This window comes from Patella vulgata, chromosome 2 (genome assembly GCF_932274485.2).
Source record: "Patella vulgata chromosome 2, xgPatVulg1.2, whole genome shotgun sequence".
Taxonomy (NCBI): domain Eukaryota; kingdom Metazoa; phylum Mollusca; class Gastropoda; family Patellidae; genus Patella; species Patella vulgata.
The window spans coordinates 19,848,589-19,872,058 of record NC_065880.2 but is presented as its reverse complement, the minus strand read 5'-3'; the positions used below and the strand labels follow the sequence as shown (position 1 = coordinate 19,872,058).

The following is a 23,470-nucleotide window of genomic DNA, read 5'->3' as shown; positions in this document are numbered from 1 at the left end:
TGACCACAATGCTTCACACCAAATGTGAAAAGGATATGTTAAAACCTGTAGCCTCTATCGCGTTTATATTATAAGGTTTTCGGCAAAGAGGGGATAACTCCAGAACGCAAAATCGCTGAACGCTGAATATCTATAAGGTTCGTGTTCACATGACCACAAAGTTTCACACCAAGTTTGAAAAGAATCCATTAAAATCTATTGCCTTTATAAGGTTTTAGGTAAACGGGTGGGGTAACTCTGGAATGGAATATCGAAGTATGCTGAATACCACAAATCTTCCCACCAATTTTAAAATGTATCTGTTAAAGGAGCCAAGTCTTTAACCCAATCTCACCCACAGTCTTCGACATTGGTCAATTTAAATCAACATTGATGTTGTTATTTTACCGAAAAATGTTAAGCTTCTGATATCCAATATTTGAAACAAAATGAAAATTATAAAATTGGCACACGAATCAGGGCCAGAATACTTTCGAGTGCCATTTGTATGAAGCGACTTGATGAACGAGGCTAAACATATCCCATGTAGAAGAACACTACCGGCGTAGACTGGAATAACCAGACGCCAAAGACTGCCATTCAATTCGGACTCTTCGCGTTTTTCTCCGAAAATAACTGATTAGAAATTACAGTAAAAACAGAAATGATTGAATATAAATTAGCTTATATACATTCATATTACATTATTATATGCGTGTACATTTCTAGGTGTCAAAGAATAGCAATTTAGCTCCTTTAAAAGATTTTCGGCAAAGGGGCATAACTCTGGTACGGAAATTAGCGGAACGCTCAATATCATATAGGGTTTGTCCTAGATGACCCCAGTGCTTTAAACCAAATCTGAAACAAATCCGTTAAAAACTATAGCCTCTATCGCGTTCTAAGGGTTTCGTCGAAGGGGGATAAATCCGGGACGGAAAGTCGCGGACCGACGAACTGACAGACTGACTGCCAGGGTGACGATATAATACACCCCCACTGAAATGTAAGCGAATAGAAATCAACGTAAATCAAATTATATACTACACACATATTGCATTAATATGTGCATCTTGACCCATTTTCGTCCGTTTTAGGTTCCAAAGAAGAGAGATTTCGCTCCTTTAACATCGCCAACAGTTTGTGGTTTTCTCATCTTGCCAATCGCCACTGAATTTTCATTCGATAATTAAGCTACTAATGTTTGGATCCCCTATAAATTTCGTTGAAGCGTTATTGGCTTTGGATTCACTTTGGCATTAAGGTTTAGTCATGGTACTTAGCGCATTATAATGCTTAAGGTGTCCGTAATTTTTTAGCATCTGGTCGACTTTGTCTACTACATCCAAATTACCTGATTAAATATATATCCCGAAATACATGGATTTATTAACATAAGTGGGTAAGACGCTGGCTCACTAGCCTGGAGGTCGCATGTTCGATCCCTGCACTGGCCGAGAAAGTTCATCGGGATTTTCCGAGGTGGTTTCCCCTTGTCAGAGGTGCAGGACGGAGGGCCTGCCAAGGACAGCTGTCTAGTCGCTCGAGTGTGACGAAAAGCCCAATTCCCGTGTATATATTGGCGTGCACGTAAAAGATCCCTTGGCAGTTGGAATTCGATATAAGAGTAGGCTATAGTGCTGCTGCCCAGGCAAAATTTCCCTCATAGCACACTGTATGGCGTATGCCGGTCTTCATTAGCCCAGTATAGGAGTAGAACAGTGGGACGTTAAACCCCATTTCATTTCATTTCATTTCATTTAATAACACAGAATCGATTATTTCAGCTATGTCATATAAAAATTAAATTTCCTTTCTCTCCCATTCCTCCTAGCTGAAAATTGTCTGCAGTAAACTAACTGGGGTTTAAATAACATGGTTTGACATCGAGACTTATATACTGTTTTTACTTTACCCCTTCTATACGCAAAATCTGATCTGCTGAATAACATGCATTATCCGTATTTACAGAAAATGTTCAGCGACAGCCATATTTGTCATTGAATCCGCAACACATACCCTGGGGAACTTAACATCCGCATACTGAATGGAGATTGCAATATTTCATTCAATTATTAAACATGTTACAATAAACAGCAAATTTTGATTTAAAAAAAAAATAAACCACCAAAACAACTGAGAAAAGCGTAATGTATAGAGGCTACTATTGTCAGCTATTAAGCCATTACCGTATATCGATTAACATTTAAGGTTAAGCCCACTTTAAATAAAATACAAGAAGTCAAACAAATGCTCGCCATTCAAGAGGAGTTTATTGAAAGATAGTCAAGCGTATGACGTAATAGTGTTGACGAATGAAGATGGTGGTAGGACTGAGTAAATTTGTCTTGAACGCCATTGTCGTGTACTATCAATTTGTGTTGTTGGGCTTCAATCACAGTTTTACAGTTTGGTGATTTGTCATCATTCTTTATCTTATTGATCTGTTAGTTTGTCGGCTGTATTGAAAGGTTGCCAGTAATTATAGTGTGGACGGTCAATGCTTCTCTATGTCTTTTACATTGATTCCTTGATGGCTTTAAGTATTGCTTCAATGAAGTTGAACTTGAAAAACACTTATACAAACAAACATGTCTCATTTTGCATATGTAAAATAAAGTTCAATTCTTGTAGCACATTCATCGTGTACACCAACCAGAAACACATTATGTACGTATCAATGATTGTAAGAATAACTCATGGACATGGTTATAGTTTGAATTTCTGATAAATGGTGTGTCCTTAATTAACCTCTAAAGATATTTTTTTATTCGCAGAATATTGACAAGCAGTCAATTATAAGTAATTACCTAACCAATCTTTCATTTCAAATTTTAGCTTCCATTCATCTTTTATATATACATACATTTTGTTAATTCCTTTAGGAACGGTCTCTGATCAGACGCTGTCCTCTGTGTTTCGCGATCAACTGAATAGTAAGTGTAGGAGGACCGCACTACACGTAAAACAAAAATCTACACGATAAACCTGCGGACAAGACAGAAAATAGACATTGCACCAAATAAACAAATATCAAATCAAGTAGCGGATTATCAGTGAGACTGATGAGGCTGCAGCCTCAGGCCCACAGATTTTGAAAAAAAATTTTTTTAGGCTTGTCTGATACGATTAAAAACGCATAGACAATGAATGTTAGGGGGTGGGGTTTAGGCCCAACGAGAATCAACATAGACCCTGACCCGAAATTAATTAGGCCCACGCCATTTTAAATAGGCCCTCCAGCAACTGCCGCCTCAGGCCTTGGTGGAGCTTAATCCGCCACTGCAAGTGAATGGATCCGGGGGCCAGCCGTAAGCGTCCACTGCGCTGTACTGTCCCGGGCCTGTAGTGACACAGACTTCACTCAAATTTGAAAACATTCAGGAATACAAAAAAGACGTAACAGAAATAATGCGACCTATCTTGACAGTGGTCGTCTCCCCAATTGGGATTATTTTTAAATAACCCGTGCTTAAATAATATTTTATATATGGATAATAATCCTCATAAAGGCATACTATTATAATTGTTATATAACCATATATGCATGGCCATGACTTGCATAATAGCCGGTTTAATGTTTTACTGTTCTCTTTCATAGTTTAAAGAGAAAACAGTCATTTAGAGCAACAAAAAAGATAAACCATTAAGTAGCTCTGTTGCCTTCAGTGATAAGGAACCGACATTCCAGCTATAATATAGGGCTATATAAAGTAAAGTCATGTATCAGTGATGTATTAGCGGTGATTTGGATTGTGTGATCAGCATAAATATATAGTCTAAACACGGCACTGATAATAGTATCAATAGTCCTATAATGAAGACGGTTGCCCAAATGACTCATAAATCTAATGGCACCCTAGATTTTATGCCAGGAATAATGTATCTTTCAGTTCTCAACATCATAATAAATCACCGTGGTCCTTGACAAGTGGATAAATGGTCTGGTGTCAGTGTAGAGTTTAACAAATCACTTAGGTACATGAGGAAATTTGTAATTGATTGTTGATCCGGTTTATGGCCAAAACATGATTTGAGTGCAATTATTCATTAGCATACCCTTCTGTTATTCGCCCGAAGTTTTCGTGTAATATCTCCCCAAAGTTAAAAATATTATCGCTGTGTTAATTAAAAGATGTAAGAAAAAATGTCATATCACAAAATTCTATGGAAGACATTTGTGTAAGGGGCAATGTGTCAAATGATATTGCCCAGTTGTGTCCTGTTATATTCGTACTGTTTCTATTTATTGGGATATTTAACAGTGGAACTACTATGGTTTCTGTTTCATCCTTATTCCGACCGAAGCCCATTCCAAATTTGTATGTGTACGTTCGAACCATAAGTCTGTAATAATTTATTTTGTTAAACTTTGAAATCAAATTTACATGGTAAGAAGATAAACTAAAATTGTTATTTTCATTGTACTGTAGATCCACCTCTCAGCAGTAACATATATCGTAAACAAATCGGCAAATCTCCTAGAAAAATACACAAATAAATGTCTCCCATAAAGTTGTACCCTCGGCTACAGTTTAAACTTCCTTTAAAGTCCAATTTAACGAGAAAAACGAAATCCTATTTAATTGTCAATTCTATCAGCAGATACAAATAAACGCCTGAACGGCACAGAGGATCCGCCATAACCGATTCCAAGTTTTTTCGTTGAAGCTTGAACGTCTCACGACAGGTGTCATATTATTTTGAAAGGTTGAAATATTATGGATATAAACCATTTGTGCAAAAAAAATAAATTTCTTTTCAGGACCAACGTACTATCGCAAACTCTTACCAGAATATGTCAACCACGTGCAATATATTACACGTGTAGTGAACAAGGGTCAGAGTTCAGGTAAACTATTGCTATTCGAATAACTCGGTGGACAAATTGAGAAATGTTTCAAATAAAATAATCTTAAAAAATTTAAATGGCTCTCTATCTATAGCTTTAAGGTTATCTAAAGCCTAGCTCACGACCCGCCGTACGTGTATACTACGAGCAGTGTATACGGGGAAACTTTTAGTAAACCCGTGCGAAAGACTTACGCGGCATTTGAGACTATTGGTCCCGCACATTCAAAATTTTCAACCGGTTTCTTGCGGCTGGTGTGCGAGCTATCAAACCCTACGAACCGTGCGTGTCAAAACACGTACGGTGCGTTGTGAGCTTGGCTTTATGTACACTCAAATGATTATACGGATCAGAAAATTTGTATTTAAGTTGTCCCATTAAACGAATCTATATATTATATCATATTATGCGACTCACTATTAAATATGTGCAAGTTCCGGAAATTACTGTAGTTAATAAGGATATTCGGTAGAATTACAGTATTAAATACTGGAGTGCGCGTGTGTTTTATTGAACAACATAATTGTACCATAATTTGTCTGTGCCAAATAAATCTACGTATCTACCATACGACATACAAATTGGCATTGTGTGAGTTTGCGGGACGATGACCAGATTGTTCCCCCACCCCCTTTCACTGTTGCAAGGGAGCCAGTGCATTTTTAGGCCGGGGCCCCATGCAAGCTTAATCCGGCCCTGACAGAATGCATGTATATTTTTTTACAACACACTGGTTTAAAATTAAATAATCCCTGACTATTCCAAGTTTTTTGTGTACTTTTTCTCTAAACCTAATGTACACATCAACATTTCAAATAAGTAATATTTCGAAATATTGATATTGTTCGAAACGCCATACATTGACTTAATGAGAGCATATTGTTATTGTTATAACTACCGAGAGCTATTCTCTCAAAATTACACTTTAATGAATAATCAATAAACGTTATTAGGGTAAATCTCTTACATGTCGTCGGCCAGCGCCTGTTAAGTCTCAAAACAGTAGCATTGGCTTTTAGACTATCGCTGCCGACTCTACAATCCATGCTTTGCGCCATTTGGAGGTACTCAATATTACAATGTCATACACCTTTCAAATGACATCACTTATAATAATATTTTGTGTTCAGGAATATGCCTAATGAGGGTATAACCTCTTAGACACAGAATAAGTATCCTATCAATGTTGTATCAAGACAAGATTTGTTTACGGTTCATGGGTATTTGTTTATCAGGCCGAACGTGTGATGTCCACGTATATACAAAAAAGAATTTATCAGTCGATGGTGATTCAGACACTTCTTACAGGGCTTCAATAAAAACCAATTGGACGGTGGGAAAAGATGTAGGTATCGGATAATCCATGAATTTACATAGGTATCGATATTTATGGTAAATGGACAGCGAGTATCGCAAAATTTAAATTGAAAAATGGAACACCCCACTCCCAGTCAAGTCACGTGACAAATAAATACTAAAAAAAATAGATTTTTACGGATTGGTGATAGTTTCTTGCTATTAATTTTTTTTAATGTTTTGAAAGGGATTTAAAGCAAATTTAGTTTTTAAGTTGTTAGTTCAAATATATATATCATCAAATGTACGTGAGAAGTCATCTTTAACGCATGATATATTTATTAGGAATGCATGTATGTAATATAGATCTAAGAAAAGTTATAATAAATTTTTAACCCTATCTATAAGTAATTTACTGCTTGAAGGACGTTTCTTCCTCCTATATAGATTTGTTATTAAAGTTAATTACGCGACAAAAATCCAATTATCTCTGCAAGGCGTATTAGCATATCTGTCATTTATCGCCAAGACTCAATTTACACGTTTCAACAGCATGGACTATAACGAAACTCCGCAGATTTCTACCCCAATGGATTCTAGTCAAATAATTGATGAAGATAGTACTGTTTGCTCTTAGACAATGGTGAAATAAATTATTAGTTTTCCCTGGAAAGATTATGCTAAAATACAGTAAAAATACATATTGTGGGATAGCTTCTGCAGACCTTCAAAATACTTCTCTATATCACGATGCGGTTAAAAAAAAACCCAAAGAAACTCCAACTAAATTTTTTTTCATAAAACTGTGGCATTTAGTTGATAAGGAATATAGCGGTGATAATGAAGCTGCTTCTTTTTGTTAGATATTGCAAACGATATGTGCGTGAGATCCGAACGTCACTGTAATTTACACAAATTCAAGCCTAACGAAGGTGGCCAGATAAAAAGATTCTATTGACTAGATTCGTCCCACCCCCACACACACCCCACAAAAAATTTATATAAATAAATAACCAACAAAAAAACCTGATGATGAAAATATACCAGATATATTTATCAGTGTACGGACTACCAGATCATTCAGTTGCCATGATACTGGAAAATGTAACTTTACTGAAAATGTAATTTGTCAGTGACCACTGAACATGGGATTACTCTCCGCAGAAAAGTACATGATGAGTGAACTTTGGATTTACCTCAAGACAAAAGAGTTACAATAAGATTATAAATGTTACTATATGTCACAGTGTTTCCCATATATTCGTGTCCACACAGAACGATTTGTAAGAGTATAACAAGATCCCCAACTCTAATTTCATTTCTTATTATCATTTTATTTCATCTCCTGATCTAAGACGGCACTTCATTTCCCACTGTACTAAACCGGAAGTAGTTTTGATTAACGTATTGCTTGGAAATGGCTTCGTATAAGACTTTACGTTGATGGTATAAAACCATAATAATATAATCAATCTATGAGCAGCCATGGTTAAAACAAACTGATACTACAAATTATGGTGTTCTATTCGGCCATCAAGTATAGCTTTCTTCAATAATTAGGCTATGGAGAAAAGAAGCTTTTATAACTTTATAAATTATCTTTATTTATAGGATGACTACTCTCCCAGAGACTTCATTATATATATATATTTTTTCATAACATTCTCTTTTTATAAATGCAATTATTTAAATTAATAGTGTAAAACAATATAACTATAATATTGACCGCTGACCTGGTCGAAATTGTGGTGCCAAAAATGAATTGCAGTAAACCATCTGCGATCTATGCACACTATACCGATATGTTGCCAAATGGCCACAGAGATTGCTATAACCAAGATCGATGCATCACTGTCGAAGATATGCCCCGAAGAAACAAATACCAAAACCACACAATGATAAAGCGACAATAATTGTAAACTCTCCTGTGCCCTTTATCTAAATAACCGAAATAAAAACGCGATTTTAAGTACCGTAAGTAAAACTAAGTTTCCTGTCATTACTTCCTGTACTGAGAGTAACTATAAGTGCTCTATACTAATAATTCGTCTCTGTTTAATAGTATGTCCTACTACGATGCAAATTATCGTTCACTGGCAAATTGACTTCCCTGTAATAAATTCAACCAGGGCCCCTTAAAACCACTTATTCGGTAATCCACGCGCTTACTGCCGTCAACAGAGGATTTCTGAATATTGCACTTAACATGTTTTCTTGACATGCAGCCCAGTTAATTCCAGATTTCATTTTATTGTTCAATTTCATAGCTGCTCTGATAGGATTAAAAACACATAACTAAATAACAGATAATGATACATTCTTTCTTCAAGTACAAGATATAACAAATGAGATGTCAGCAATTCACCTTCACAGATGAAACTGTTCTATCCAGTTGTCACTGTTTTTATATTATTTAAAACTTCTCCCGGAATTACGTTCTTAAAAGGTTTGCTATTTAGAAATTTACAGTTATTGCAACAAAAACCTTATGAAGGCCATGGTGGAACTATGTTAATGATTGGTGGGCCTGGTCATTATTCAGGCCGAAAATAACAAATGTGACTGCGGGATTTAATAATTTAATGTTAAATGGTTGACTGCAATGCACCAGAAAAGGATACATAGAAAGCCTCCACTATGATCAAGAATCCCATCCTAAATTAGAAGCTTTCGATTGCAAATTATAGATAAATCAATAAGGAAAGAGATCTCTTATAAATTGTTTAAAACAGAGCAGGATTGTTCATTGCATAATAATGAAGTTAGAAGTCTCAAACACAATTTACGGATTTAATAATACCAAATACCTCCGCAAAGATGAAATTTTCAATGTCAACATGTTATGTTTCAGACTGATCCGCATCATCAGTATGGAACAGTTTGGTCACGTCTATCTTATGGTATATGTAATTCCCAGGAGATAGCTTATCAAATTTAAACGCACAAATTTAATATAGTTTCAGTCGTTCAGACTTATTCATTTATTTATTAATAAAAGAGATTGTTTTGAGATGTTATTCAGAGGAAAAGTTAAAATCTATAATTTGTCACAGATTTCATGAGTGTCAGTGAATGTAACGTCCGCGTGACATTGTACTGCGGACCCGGTTGGAATAATAATGGCGGTAAATTAATGATAGAGGTGGTGTTGCTGAAACGTTCTGTTTACAATTTACATACAGTATGGCTACAAACTACCCAATCATCGATTTTCATTTCACTCAAATCGTAAAAGCAAGTCGACTCATTATCAATGATTATAATAGTCATTTTACAAAGATTTCTACAACAGAACCCCCTGTGTATCACCTGGCAGTTTTTGTCTAGGGCCGAAACAAATTTCGATACATGTTAGACTAATTAACTTTAAAAAAAAAAAAAAAAAAAAAAGAAAACCCTCACACACACTGACATTGCTAACGATTTCCTGGAAAGTGCTCTTTTTATTGGTTATATGGGCTTAAACGAAAAAGAAAGTAAGTTCCAGTTTTAATTGGTCTGGGTTTTTTCTGCATGTTAGGAAAATCTATGGTTATTTTCGTACTATGATTTAGACTAAAATAAATCATAGGAGTGGATTAATCTAATATGTTTTTTTTTCGGTATTAAACGATGGGTTTACAAATTTTAACTGTTGAATACACAATCTGTTATATCTTAAGACAAACATACATTTAAATTTAAAAATTAAATATAATCATATCTACACTTCTATTTTTTACACACATCTCGAAGCGGTCTAAGGTTTTTATATTATAAAATTGCAGTGAAAAGGTAAATAGAAATACAGATAAAATCTGTCTATATACTATATATGACTAAAACATTGATAGTAGTTATAATGTCATGCCATAATCTACTACATGCAAGCAAAAGAGGTTCTTAATGTCTCTTGACAAATTGAGCCGGTTGTATCACAAGGAAACCATTTGTTGAGACAGTCCATACTTATACGGTATGTTCGCATGCTGAAATAGATTAGTAAGGGCTTTACATTCCCAACACTGTTAAAGAACTGCTAACTTAACTACTGCTCGGAGATAAAAGATCAAAATGCATATTATATTGGCACTGGAAGAATAATTGAACCTTAACACTTCACCAGACAAGAAATTCCAATATGACCTTTATCACTATATATATCTGTCCTGGTTTTTGTCCACAGTGTCATTCATTGTCAATGTCTTCTTTCCATACTGAATCACGCTTCTTGGTGAAAAACCAAAGATATAAAATAGTTCTAAATGTATAGATATATTTTAAAGACGAAATTATTGTTTTTGTTAAATAGAAAATAAAGCGTCAATATTCTGAGCATCACAATTCCAATACAAAAAAAGACAAAATACAGCAATTCCCCCGTCCAAAGAAAAGAACAAAACTAATTCACTACAATTAAACCTAATAAAGGGTGTTTTGAGTCCTAAATTTGTACCTTTATAGTCAAATTATGAGCTGATTAACAATGATTATCTTAATTGTCAATAATCTGTTCATCCAAATATAGTGCTAGTATTAAGTTAATGATATATATTTTGAGCAGCTACTGTTTCCTGTAGTAACATATGTTACACTTTAATCAGCCACCTTTAAATGATGAACAGTAAACTACACACCCAACAAAATATCTACAGTTTCTATTTCTATAGAAATTATTAAAAATGTTTGATGCATGAACTAAATGAATGGTTCAGTAATTTGACAATATGTCACGAATGGCTTTACCACCGACATATTTATTAACTCAGTTTCTTTAATATCTTCCGTGTAATAAATTATCGTTACAAATGATTTATATTTGAATATTACCTTATATTCTTCTAAATCTACATCATTATCCTCATCCATTTCTAGATTGTCTTCATGCCAGCCTTTATCTGACACCTCTCAATTCACGATAGGCGACACTGGTGTACGCCAACTTATAAACCAACTCGAGGTATCAGCAACACACTACAGCACCACACACTATCTAAGCCCGCCTGTTATCATGGACTACTGCATGTTACAACGACAGCCAAGAACAGAAACCAATATATAAATTAATCGCATCTCATTGTTAGAAGAAGATTATCACTATCATAACTAACACACAAGCTACATTAGTCGTTATTGGGTTTCATATTTCAATTATCACAACGTCTTCGTCTCTCTGGATTTTTAGATGATTGTTATATATAGATGTTATGAACCCAACGCTCGATAGTCACGTGTTGATTCTAGCAGAACTGAAGACATACCATTTCCATGAAAGTGACACGCATAGAACTGCCGATCTCCTAACAATCCCTTTATTTGTACTACACAACGACAGTAAATTAACGGAAGTGAACAGAGCATAAACCAACTACGAATATCAAGGAAACTATTAGCCTTTGATTCAAGTGCCTGTCAGATGCAGAACTATAGTAAAGATATTCCCTACTAATATCTCATCAATAATAGGTTGGATTAATAACCTCTGGGGATGATTATTGTCTATACAACCTTGTATCTATTCTACAAATTGTTCAAATTTTATCATTGATGTTAGTGCTGGGGTTAGGAGAGCGATGATAACATTAATTCTCATGTGTTTGATGTTAAATCACGGTTATAGATTTCATCCGACCATTTCCGATTGATCAAATAATTTGGCCAGTAAGGCATTTTTCATCGATCAGGACTTTATTTTTTTGTTCTATTCTATTTTTATGTAGTCAAGATGAACAGGGTTTAAATATATAGGGTTACAAATTACTTGTCGGATAAATACGCATGATTTGATATAACGAATAGAAGAAGACTGATGTTTTAGTGATGTAGTGATAACATAGAAAGTATATTAAAGTTAGAATTTCTATAAAAGTTATTAGATTTTACACACAGATTGTTTTTGTGTAAATATTTCTATAAAACATGTTAAGATCGCCAAGATTTTGCATCGTAAACATATAGTGAGTTATAGGGCTATACTTGCTTGTAAACAAGATACTGTGTATTTAGCTTACGGCGATTGCTCTAAAACATCATTTCACACCAAGTACAGCATAAAACACCGGAGGCTTTCAACCATAGTGACAAGAGCACAAGATCGATGGCCATCGTGATAACCTTAATCTATTAACAGAATATTGTCGCAATATACAGTTTTACTTTACTCCCACATGTGTAAATGAATAGAAAGTCAACACCTGACTTTTTCTAGTTACAAAAAATATACCTTGCGATAAACTGGTACCTTTCAAAAAAGAAAGAGATATCGATACAAGAACAATACCAAAAATCAATAATGATAAAAAGTTGTGCAAATAATTACATAAGAGACAGTGATACACAAAAAGAAAGGGTTAAATCGGCTGTAATAAAAAAAAAGGCACTATCAGGCGCGGATCTATGTCGGATGCCTCACCCACTCCATGTTCCGGCTCAATTTAGTGGGCCCTGGGCATGACATAATGCAGATCTACATTTTGTTTCGTTTTTTTATACTTTCGATGGCCTACACTGCATGAAGATCTGACCGGTTGTAGTGGAATCTCGCGTCAAATGTCATGCGAGCGGCTTTTGACCCTATGACGTCAGACATTTGATTAACTAATCAGCGTTGTTGTTTACCCACAGTTCCGTGCACCGTAACAGAACGTTTCATTGGCTAATCCCTCACATCATCCAGAACGCGGGTTATATAACAACTCTTCCAGATCATAGCGTAGTAAAGACAAGTAAAACGAAATTTTAAACTATAAAAAAAACGAAACGAAATAGGATCTGTGTTTTAATCAGATTGCATTTTTCCTAATTTTCTGAGGGAGACAACCAAGCCCGCTGAAAATCTTAGATTGGTCCCTGATACCAATTCAAACTGCGACACCGACAACAATACAAAACAAAAGTAGATGTTAAGTCCGTTAAACTCAAATCCATTACACGTACAGTGTTTTATATTAATCGTCTGACATCAGTTATACTAGAGATTTTCTCAAATGACATGAAAGGAATACGAATCATTTTACTATAATGAAATTTATTACTTTCAACTATTTGCGGGATATATTCATTTTGTGTAAAGATCATTTGTATCCTATCAAAGCGACGATACAACAGATGCTAAGTTGTTTGCCGCAATATGAAAATACAGCTAATCGATAATATAAACAAATGGTTGCATCAATAAAAGTTGCATCACATTAGATTAATTAAATTGCATTCGGGCATACTACCAAAGTATAAACAGTATCGCCTATGGTGACTGACTGCTATCATGTCGTGGTGTAGTGGTATGATTATGTACACTGATCCTGGTGTCTAGTTGTGTAGATGGGACAAAAACACAAGCTCCTGTGTACACATTGGCGCGTACACAAAAGAACCCTTCAAAGAAATGCCACGGTCCATTGAAAATTTCCGTCATAGCATTTTGCATAGCGAATGCCTATAGTTCGATTGGTGCAGAAAAGTAGAAAAATGAAATGGGGTTTAACGTCCTACTGTTCTGCTCCAGGAGCCACGATGGCTAAGTGAATAAGACACCGGATCGCTAGACTTATTTATTTATATTTACAATCATTATATACATAAGTCACTATGAAATAATATATACAATCGGTAATATACTACAATATAATATTTACATTCATATATGTATGAAACATTATTTTGTGGTATAGACAGTGATCTCTCACATGCAATGTTATGTGCAGCTACCTGCAACTCTTTGACAGTTGTTCGAATAAATACAAACTTTTGGTCTCCACGTGGGTTTCGTGAGAAGAAGTAAAGTTCCTGGTTAACCATATATATATATGTTCTTGTCGAATTTTTAGTGATAAATAATAATCGCTGTTATCAAGTCACTCGTGCCACTGAACAATGACATTCTATAGAAGACTTACGTGGCATTTGCATACATAAACCTACTTTTCTCAACGGATACCATGTCATGTGAAATCTGAGGCTATATGTTCATGTTAACAACCATTTACATTTTTATTCCTGTGAGTGGTTGTGTAGGCAGGGGCCACGGTGAGATCCATTTACCAATTAATTATTTCGCTTGAACGCTTTAGGAGTTGACACGCCGACTAATGACCCCCAATGCTTCAACACCCAATTTGAAAATTAAATATGTTTTTAAAAAGCGGCGCGGCTTGAGGTAGTAACTCTGGAACTGCAGTTGGGAACACTGAAAATCGACAGGGTTCATACGTTTATGGCCCCAATGGTTAGTTCCCAACTTGAAAAAATAAATTATGTTAAAAACTATGGCTTTTATCTGGTTCACAAGGTTTCGGAGTGCAAATCATGTGGGGGATGGGGGCTCTGGATCGGAAGTTTGCGGAAACGATAGGTTTCGTTCTTTCACACCAATTTAGGAAAAACAAATCTGATTTAAAGGAGCTAAATCGCTAATATTTAGGACCTACAAATTGACACAAATGGGTCGCAACGTATATAATAATGAAATATGAATGTATATAAACTGATTTACATTCAATCGTTTCCGTTTTTACTCTAATTTCAAAGCAGTTTTGTTCGGCGAAATGTTCCAGAAGTCTCAATTCAATGGCAATCTCTGGCGTCTGGTTATTCCAGTCTACACCGATAGTATTTATTGCGCATGTTCTCCAGATAAAAATATGGGGTCACCGTTTGACATGACTTGTGGAATATGTCTAACCTCGTCCTTCGAGTCGCTCGTTACAAATTGCTCTGAAACACATTATCGTGTACCAATCGTAAACTGTTTATTTTGTCTCAAATATTGGATATCAGAAGGCCATCTTTTTCCGGTAAGATCACAACAACAATGTTGATTAAAATTGACAAATAATTCGTGTTTTCATTGTCGAAGGTTTTGGATGATATTAAATTAGAGACATAGCTACTTTAAAGTGTATCCTCTTTCGTTTAAACGACATAATTATATAGGAGTGGAATCGTGCAGTTAAGGGGCTCCGCACTTTTAGAATGGGCGACTTTAGAAATTTTTTATTTACTTTTCTACATGTTGTGTGTCCAAAATTTGCGTATTTTAATAATTCTGATAAAATGTCTTTTATTCTGTCCAGTGGTGAAACAGTTAAGTGCCAAAACCTTCACCTGTACGGAGGTAACCATGTTCTTGAATGTGTTTATTTTTTTTAGTCTAGTTTGTTTTATATGTAATTTGTTTTTTTACTATGCTTATTTATTTTTCCCCGATAATTCTGTTCTATACCATGTACAATACCGTCTCTCATAATTCTGATATATTTTAATTTTGAATGTGGTGTACTTATAAATGGTGAGACGTTAATAAACATGTAGAAAAATTGGGTTTCACGTCTAGTAAACTCAACTAGGTCATTCGCTTACAGGTACCATGGACACAGATTAATTTATCCCCGTCCAATATTAAAACACCATCAATGGTGGGTATGTGGGTAAGGTGTAGGCCTTGGTTAGATTTTCTATCTATCCCGGTGGCCAGTAGCCCCCCCCCCCACCATCTGTCCCCTGATACCGTCATCCAGGGTTTATGGACCTGCTGTAAGTCCAACGTAGACGATGGGTTGGTATTCAGTCTAGTTGGGGGTGTAAGGTTAAACAAACTCCTTCCTCTTTGTATACTTCTATATTAGAGTAACACCCAACTACCTATAATCTACAACTTTTCCTCCAGTATACTATAAATAAACAATAAATAATACTTAAATACTACCCCTTAACAACTATATAATATTATTAAGTTTAAAATATATAACAATAAATAATACTTATATATTTTAAACTTAATAATATTGTATAGTTGTTAAGGGGTAGTATTTAAGTGACATCCATGTATTCATTTACTGAAGTGACTACTTGGGGCAGATGGATTATCCCATCACTACTATTGGATATATAATCTCTGTGTGTCATAGCTGACCATTGTTAACTTACTTTAGATAATCAATCTTGGGTGCCCAGTTATGGTATAAGTCAACCCTTTAACATTGGGTGAATGGCTGTATTAAATACTACCTGGTCATATAATACAATGTGGTCAAAATACTCTACATAATCACAGGCGAGTTTCTGATAAAACTGTGAACCCCCGAACAATTCGTCCTCCTCTCGTGCAACAATACATTATGACCTACAACAGATATGCGTAATTCTTGGGAAGATTTAAAGTCGTCTATTTCAAATTTCTAAGTTCGTTTTATGACAAAGAGATAATGACTGTAAATATCACGGAAAAACCACAGGATTTGGATTTCTAGGGATTCTTGTGTAGCTTATATTGCAACCAATAAATAAGAGACAAAAACACCTAATGGAATAAATCCTTACAAAACCTTATACTTTTTTGTTGAAAGCTGCGTGAACACAATCAATAGGTTAAATTGTAGCTTGGAAAATGTCGCCATTTACTGCCACTAGACCAAGATGATGTACACGTCACCATTTGTAACAAATAATGTAATCATTGCATTTGATCTCTTTACAAAAAACAGGAAATCACTTTCAGTGTTTTGTGACTCTTTTACTGACTGGTACAGTCGATCCATAATATGCTTTTTAAATCAAAATACTGAAGAGATCGTATTTTGGTGTAACAATAATCAACTCCTGTACAATATTATAATAGAAGATACAGACATCTCGAAGAAGAGAGATATTTACATTAACGTATTAAAAAAAATCTCCCAACAATGAAATTAGGCTGTTTCTCATCACATCGTCTGGAGAAAGACGGAAGTTTTAAATCTTATCAACACAATATCGCCAACACATTAAAGAGAAGAAATCACAAGAGGAAGACACAGCTCTATATACCAAAATATCCTTCTCATCCACATTCCACATGATAAGTAAGTAGTCCCGAGAATACAGACGCATAGAGGGCATCTGTAACAAAAGCTGAAGTCCATCATCTAGGAAGAAGCAGACTACTGGACTGGATAGGTGTGGTTATCAAATGTCAAACAGCTACTAAACAGATGGTGTATCTGAATCCGAACAGCTACTGGGTAGATGACGATTCTTTAGTTGAAATTACTCGGCGGACAGCATATCTGTAGTTGTAATTACTGAGTATAAGTTGAAATTACTAGGGAGACATGTCTTATGTTGAGTTTTACGTTGAAGTTTCTGGATGGATGGTGTGTCTGAAGAAGATGCCACGTCCGCTGTGAAGACATGTCTCGTAACTGGGTAGATATGCGTTGAAGACGAAGTTACAGAGTAGATATTGTGTCGGGAATCGTAGCCCCTGGGTAGAAATAACATAACATAAAATGGGGTTTAACGTCCAATTTTTTTTTTTGCACTAACCAGGGTACTTTTCATCGAATTCCAACTGTCAGGTATTCTTCTTTTACGTGTACGCCAACGTATACAACGGTGGACGTTGACTTTTCGTAACCACTCGAAAAACGTATGTACATTTTCCTTGTTAGCCCCGCATGCGGTATAAGTAAGAACCGGGCTTGACAAATCCTGAAGGTTTTTCGTCCCATCCAAACGACTTTGTTGTTTGTAAGGCCTACGGTACCACTAACAATGGAAAAGCTAAGGTACTTACTTCCTGGACCTCCTGGTTAGTGAGTCGTCATCACTCCATACTAGGTAGATGTTGTTTTTGAAGGCAAGCTACTTGGTATATGTTGTTTTTGAAGGCAAGCTACTTGGTATATGTTGTGTTGGAAGAGTAGTTACCGGGTAGATGTTGTTTTTGAAGGCTAGTTACCAGGTAGATGTTGTGTTGGAAGACTAGTTACCAGGTAGATGTTGTGTTGGGAGAGTAGTTACTAGGTAGATTTTGTTTTTGGAGGCTAGCTACTGGGTATTTGTGTTGGAAGACTAGTTACCAGGTAGATGTTGTTTTTATAAGGCTAGTAAATTACTAGGTAGATGTTGTGTGTTGGAAGAGTAATTACTAGGTATATTCAGTGTTGGGAGACGTAGCTACTGGGTATATGTCGAGTTGGTACAAGCTGTGTTTGAAGACTAGCTACTGGGTAGATGTTGCTTTTGGGGCACAAACTACTAGTAGATGTGGATTTGGGAAACTATAAGCTGGGTAGATGTTGAGTCGGCAGACTAGCGCTACTAGGTAGATCTGGTCTATGGAGACTTGCGTTGGAAGATTAGTTACCAGGTAGTTTTGTGTTAGAAGACGTATCTACTGGCGTACTGGGTAGATGATGGGTTGGAAGACGTAGCTACTGGGTAGATATTGTGTCTGAAGACGAAGCTATTGGCTATAGACTTTGTGCCGTGACATGGCAGGTTTATTGTATGCCTGAAGTCGTAACATAGTGGGTTGATTTGTGTCTAAAGTTGTAGATGGTGTACTTGAAAGACACAGGGACATGAATCGGACAGATGTGCACCTCAGAATACAGTCAGTCTCATTCCACAACATCTTAACTATCTACCTATATATTGTTGTTTTGACACATTCACACTGCTAACAAGAATTATTCCAAATATTTGTACAAAATATGCATTTTGTCAATTGATAGATTCACATAGCCTACAATATATGTGTTGTTTTACAATTCGTATTGCATATGTACGTAATGGCTTGACATTTAGATTTGTGAAGGGAAGTGGGGTGTGGTAATTGTTGATTTAAATAACTCAATAACAGGGGTATGGTTGGTTTGTTTAATATGCTGATGAATGGATCCTTTCAACAAAACATTGGTAAACAACGTGTAAATATTTATGCATGTGTTGTCATGGCGATGCTTAGACTATGAACTTGATATTTCTAATGATTGGTGAAAAATAGAATAAATTATAGACTAAAATCAAAGTGTATAAAAAGCTCATAATAAATCGAACAGCCGAGTTATTACAGATCTGAGACCTGGAGTGCGTTGTGTGTAACCGCTACATATTTTGGCTGACCTAGAAATGTATTTTTAATAATTTCACAAGATTTGTAATATATATATTTTTCAGGAGTAATATCAAATCTGCCAATAACCATGTACCGGTAAACCCAGCAATGCAATAGATTTGTTAAGTACTTTTTTAATCATTAGACAGCTGTCCGAGATATTAGTTAATGGCGCAAAAGTATTAAATAGTAGACTATTTGTCACTTCACATCACGGATTATGTTGTTTCCTTGACGATTATACTTCACCGAAGTCGCGTAAAACTTCCGGGATTAGTGACACGCTGAAGAGCCGTTCTAAGTCAAGCTCTTGACAATTAGGCAGGCAGACGTTTCAGATTGATAGCTAATTTGATTTGAGCTTGTACGGCTTAAAGGGGCGTTATGTAAGATTTAGATAAAGAGCTGACCGTTCTCGCTATAATATTTCAAAATAGATAATGCAAATTGAATATATTGAAAAGTTCATTCAAATTACTTTATTTTGAGCCACGTTATCTATGGTTGTACTTTTGGCCAGATATGTGCATTGATCGTAACCACCGTACTGGTCATTCGAGTCTTCATCCATACTCCTCGCAGTGTTTCGTTTGATTAGACCTATAATCCCACCAAAACACTGCCATACTCAGCGCAAATTTCTGCCCCAAATTATGACTGGTTAACAGCCCGATCAACAACCAGGACATAACGACGTAACAAAACCAATCAGGATTAACAAGAGCTCTAAATATGTTACCGTAAAGTGTTTGGTGACAAACGCGGCTACATTACTTCAGAACGCTCGAAATGTATTCCGCTCAATAAACTAGTACATAACAGAAAAATGCAGAGAAGCTAATTGTGTAATAAACGACGCTATCCAACATAGCTACAATGTAAACATTTGGTAATCGCCGCGCTCGTGGAATCTTTTTATCAACTTTTGGACCACACAGCAATCACAGAGCAGGGCTGCCCTGTTACGAAAACTGGATAGAAATACGACATATTGTGCTTTATTGATAAAATAAATAATTCATGGATTTTCTTTACAAAAATGGATAAATATCATCGAATATTTAAAGGTAGGCACTAGGCAGTAATCATTGGTACACGTTTGAAGAAATTATATCGGAGATTTGACTCCAAGCATTTTGTTCCAATAGCGAGTTTCAGCGACGGACAAATTTACCTATGGGAGTATCGATGTTTGTTCCCGATGCAACCAAGGGTAAAATTTTGCTTTAATCAGCACTAACAAACATTATGATTTTTTTTTAAAAAGAGGTCATGATCTTCGCCTTGTTGTAATCTACTTAAAATCGGAGCCATCCGATGGCATCGAGAGTTAATTAAGTTCTTGTCATGTTAATAAATGTCTAAATAAAGAGCTACAATAGGCAGATTTAGCTCTTAATGCCTGTTTGTCAAAAGACTGGACAATATCATAGTTCGCTATCAAAGGGGATATCTAACCTACAAATTACAGACATGTGTGATTTTAGTGCAATAAAATCCCCTTGCAATATTGTAAAGGATGAATCTCTAATAGCAATATCAGTCCAAAAATTGTTCAGTTTCGTTCAATATGACGAATTATAAATTCCACAGACTTTTTATTTGTCGTGAGCGAAATTGATGGGCCTGTTTTAAATCCGATTGAATTCAAGCCGTGAAATTATCTAGTCTTGGTATTTTGATTTAGATTTCTTGATTGAATGTTAAATAAGCAATCTCTGTATAAGTACAAGCGTGGTTTAAGCCATGACAAATTTGATATTTACCAAAAATTGTTAATCAAGCAGCGTTACTTTAAAGGGACTATCCCAATTTGAACAGAGTCTCAAAAATAAAAGTCCGAGTACGTATGAAAGTTAAGCGCCAAAATATAGAGGAATGGTGTATTTATCTTATCTCAAAATTTCAGCTCAAAATATTCAGTCGTTTGGACGTGAACGTCAAAAATGTTTATCCGGACACGTAACCCTTTTAAGATTTTGGTTCAATTTTTTCGTTGGGTGACCTGATAATCGATTCCGTTCTTTTAGAGGTCTGTACAGTGAATGACCCATAACGAAAGGTAAATTTCACCTACACATTATTCTTATAAAATAAAAGTCTCGTTTTATCCAGACACCTCATAATACAGCTTGGAACGCCGGTCTCCATTTCCAGATGAAGACTGGCGGGTTTAAGTTGTTTGAAAACGTATCACAGATATTGAGTTAGTTCTCGGATTTTAAGAGATTTTAACACAAAGTTAAGCAGTTTTATTCTCCAACATATTATCGGGTTGGCCCTTTAAGTAAACTGTATGACGCAGGCTACCTGAAGGAGTTTACGTTAAAAGTATCCATGCTCATTTTTAAAAACTATATATTGTATTGAATCTCGCTATTTTTAAAATGGCATTAGGTATTTTATGCCTATATAAGTCTGTTGAAATCGACAGTATTTAATATAATGAATATCTCTTCGTGCACAACTTGTAGATGTCCAGATATTACAAGCCATTATTACACATTTGTATTCAGGCTAGAGTTAATCTTTGGTAGATTTAGAAAGTAAATAATTCACAGAAGCAATCTACGATAACAATTAGGAAACGTACAGACAGGATATTAGAAGTAAAAATTAAAACCGTCTTGATAATTTGGTTCCTCTTGTGAAACATGACATTATCTCCCTTATTCAGTATGTCAGACTAATCCTTGGATCTTTGCACCTAATCTTTATGTTGTCTGGTACTTGATCTCTAGTACTATACATAGATAGATTGAACCTATATCTCCCTTCAAATAAATAAAAGTAAAAAAGAATCGATCCTAAAGAGAATTGCTATAAACAGAAATAACTAAATAAAAAAAACCACTTTCGTGGACTGAGCGATATACCAGCATTTACGATTTAATTATACAAGTCTTCTTCTAAACTAAATACCATCACCCAATCCAAACACTTTCGTTCTAGTTGTTAGGATGTGGTGGAAAATTAAACTTCAATACACCAGTTGTCAATACCACGGGCATATTTAGGATTTTCAACATTTTGAAGTGTTGTAGTGACAATTCGCGAGCGACGAGGTCTGCATGACTGGTTCACAGAGTTTGGTTAAATGGACATCTAAATTGAGCCTGAGCAGGGAGGGGCTGCCCACAATCCCTGGACCACCACCCCCACCCACCCACTTTGGATCTGCGCCTGTATAATGTCGTTTGGTATAGACTGCAAGAAAATCTTTATGTGGGTTGTGAAATTTCTGCACCTTTAAAAAGTGAATATGCAGTAGAGATTGCTTCATCAATTACTGTCAATAAATTCCCCTTGTGTGTGTCAGTCTAATAAACTACATCGTATGAACTAGTGGAGTGTTATTGAAAAAATAAAGCTACACGATAGTTTCTTGCCACGGATTTATTTGCTATTGCATGTCATATCTTAAATGCATAAATGGAGAGATTGATCGATTCGTGTGAGAATGAGAACAGAGATTATGAACATATTGGAAATTTTACGGGAATAGAATTTATAGAAGGTAACTATTGTTCATGTTTAAAAAGATGACATGTTTTCTATGAGAAGTAAACGAGTATCGCACGCAATCATTTACAAATTCATTCTAAAATCCCAATACCCACTCAAAATGAGAAATTTTCCCAGGATTATTCAAGAGTATACGGATCATACGAAACTTAAAGTGTCTGTCTATATTTAGATTCGCTTGACAACAGACATGAAGTTGGTTGACCGACATTTTCATTTCTACATTGCCAATTTCAGTTGAAATCATTAAGTCAGCTACGAGAACATTGAGAAGTATTTATTTAGCCTCCATTTAATGAAGGGGATCACGGTGGCTAAGCGGGTAATAGGCTGGCTCGCTAGCCTGGAGGTCGAGTGTTCGATCCCTGCACTGGCCGAGAAAGTTCATCCAGATTTTCCGGCGTGGTTCCCCCTTGTCGGTGATGCAGGACGGAGTGCCTGACCTGACTTTGTCAGTGATGCAGAACGGAGTGTCTGACCTGACAAGGACAGCTGTCTAGTCGTTCGGATGGGGCCAAAAACCGAGGTCTCGTGTACACATTGGCGTGCACGTAAAAGATCCCTTGACAGTTGGAATTCGATATAAGAGTAGGCCGTAGTTCAAAATTTCCCTCATAGCACATTGTATGGCGTATTAGCCCAGTTCAGAGCAAAACAGTAAGACGTTATAACTCCATTTCATTTCATTTCATTTTTCCCATTTAACGAAACTGGACACGTTTATTTATTCTGTGTGTGTTTGAAAGGTGTAAAACGGATTAGAATAGCATAACAAAATGGCGGCCATTCAGTGCAGAGATCTATTCTCAAGATCAAATATTTAAAGACAACACAATTCTATATAATGTCTAGGACAGGGATACATATTTCATGCGCCTCAAGACGTATAAACATGGCGACCGTGATATCAATATACACTTCACTTCAATATTTAACTTTGTCGACATCTTTCAGAATTTATT

The 23,470-nt window shown here is 35.7% G+C and overlaps 1 protein-coding gene across 3 annotated transcripts in view; it reads right to left on the bottom strand.

Annotated features, from left to right (window-relative positions):
• LOC126810364 (ras-related protein Rab-37) overlaps positions 1-23,470 on the bottom strand; it is an 84,981-nt gene that overhangs the window by 23,755 nt on the left and 37,756 nt on the right. The window contains exon 1 of one of the 3 annotated variants that reach the window (XM_050535380.2): positions 10,937-11,268. The exons of the other annotated variants lie outside the window; for them this stretch is intronic. Coding sequence (XP_050391337.1) covers positions 10,937-10,975 — 39 coding nt within the window. The 5' untranslated portion in view covers positions 10,976-11,268. Of the gene's footprint in view, positions 1-10,936; positions 11,269-23,470 lie in introns of those variants that run through there. 3 annotated transcript variants of the gene reach the window in all.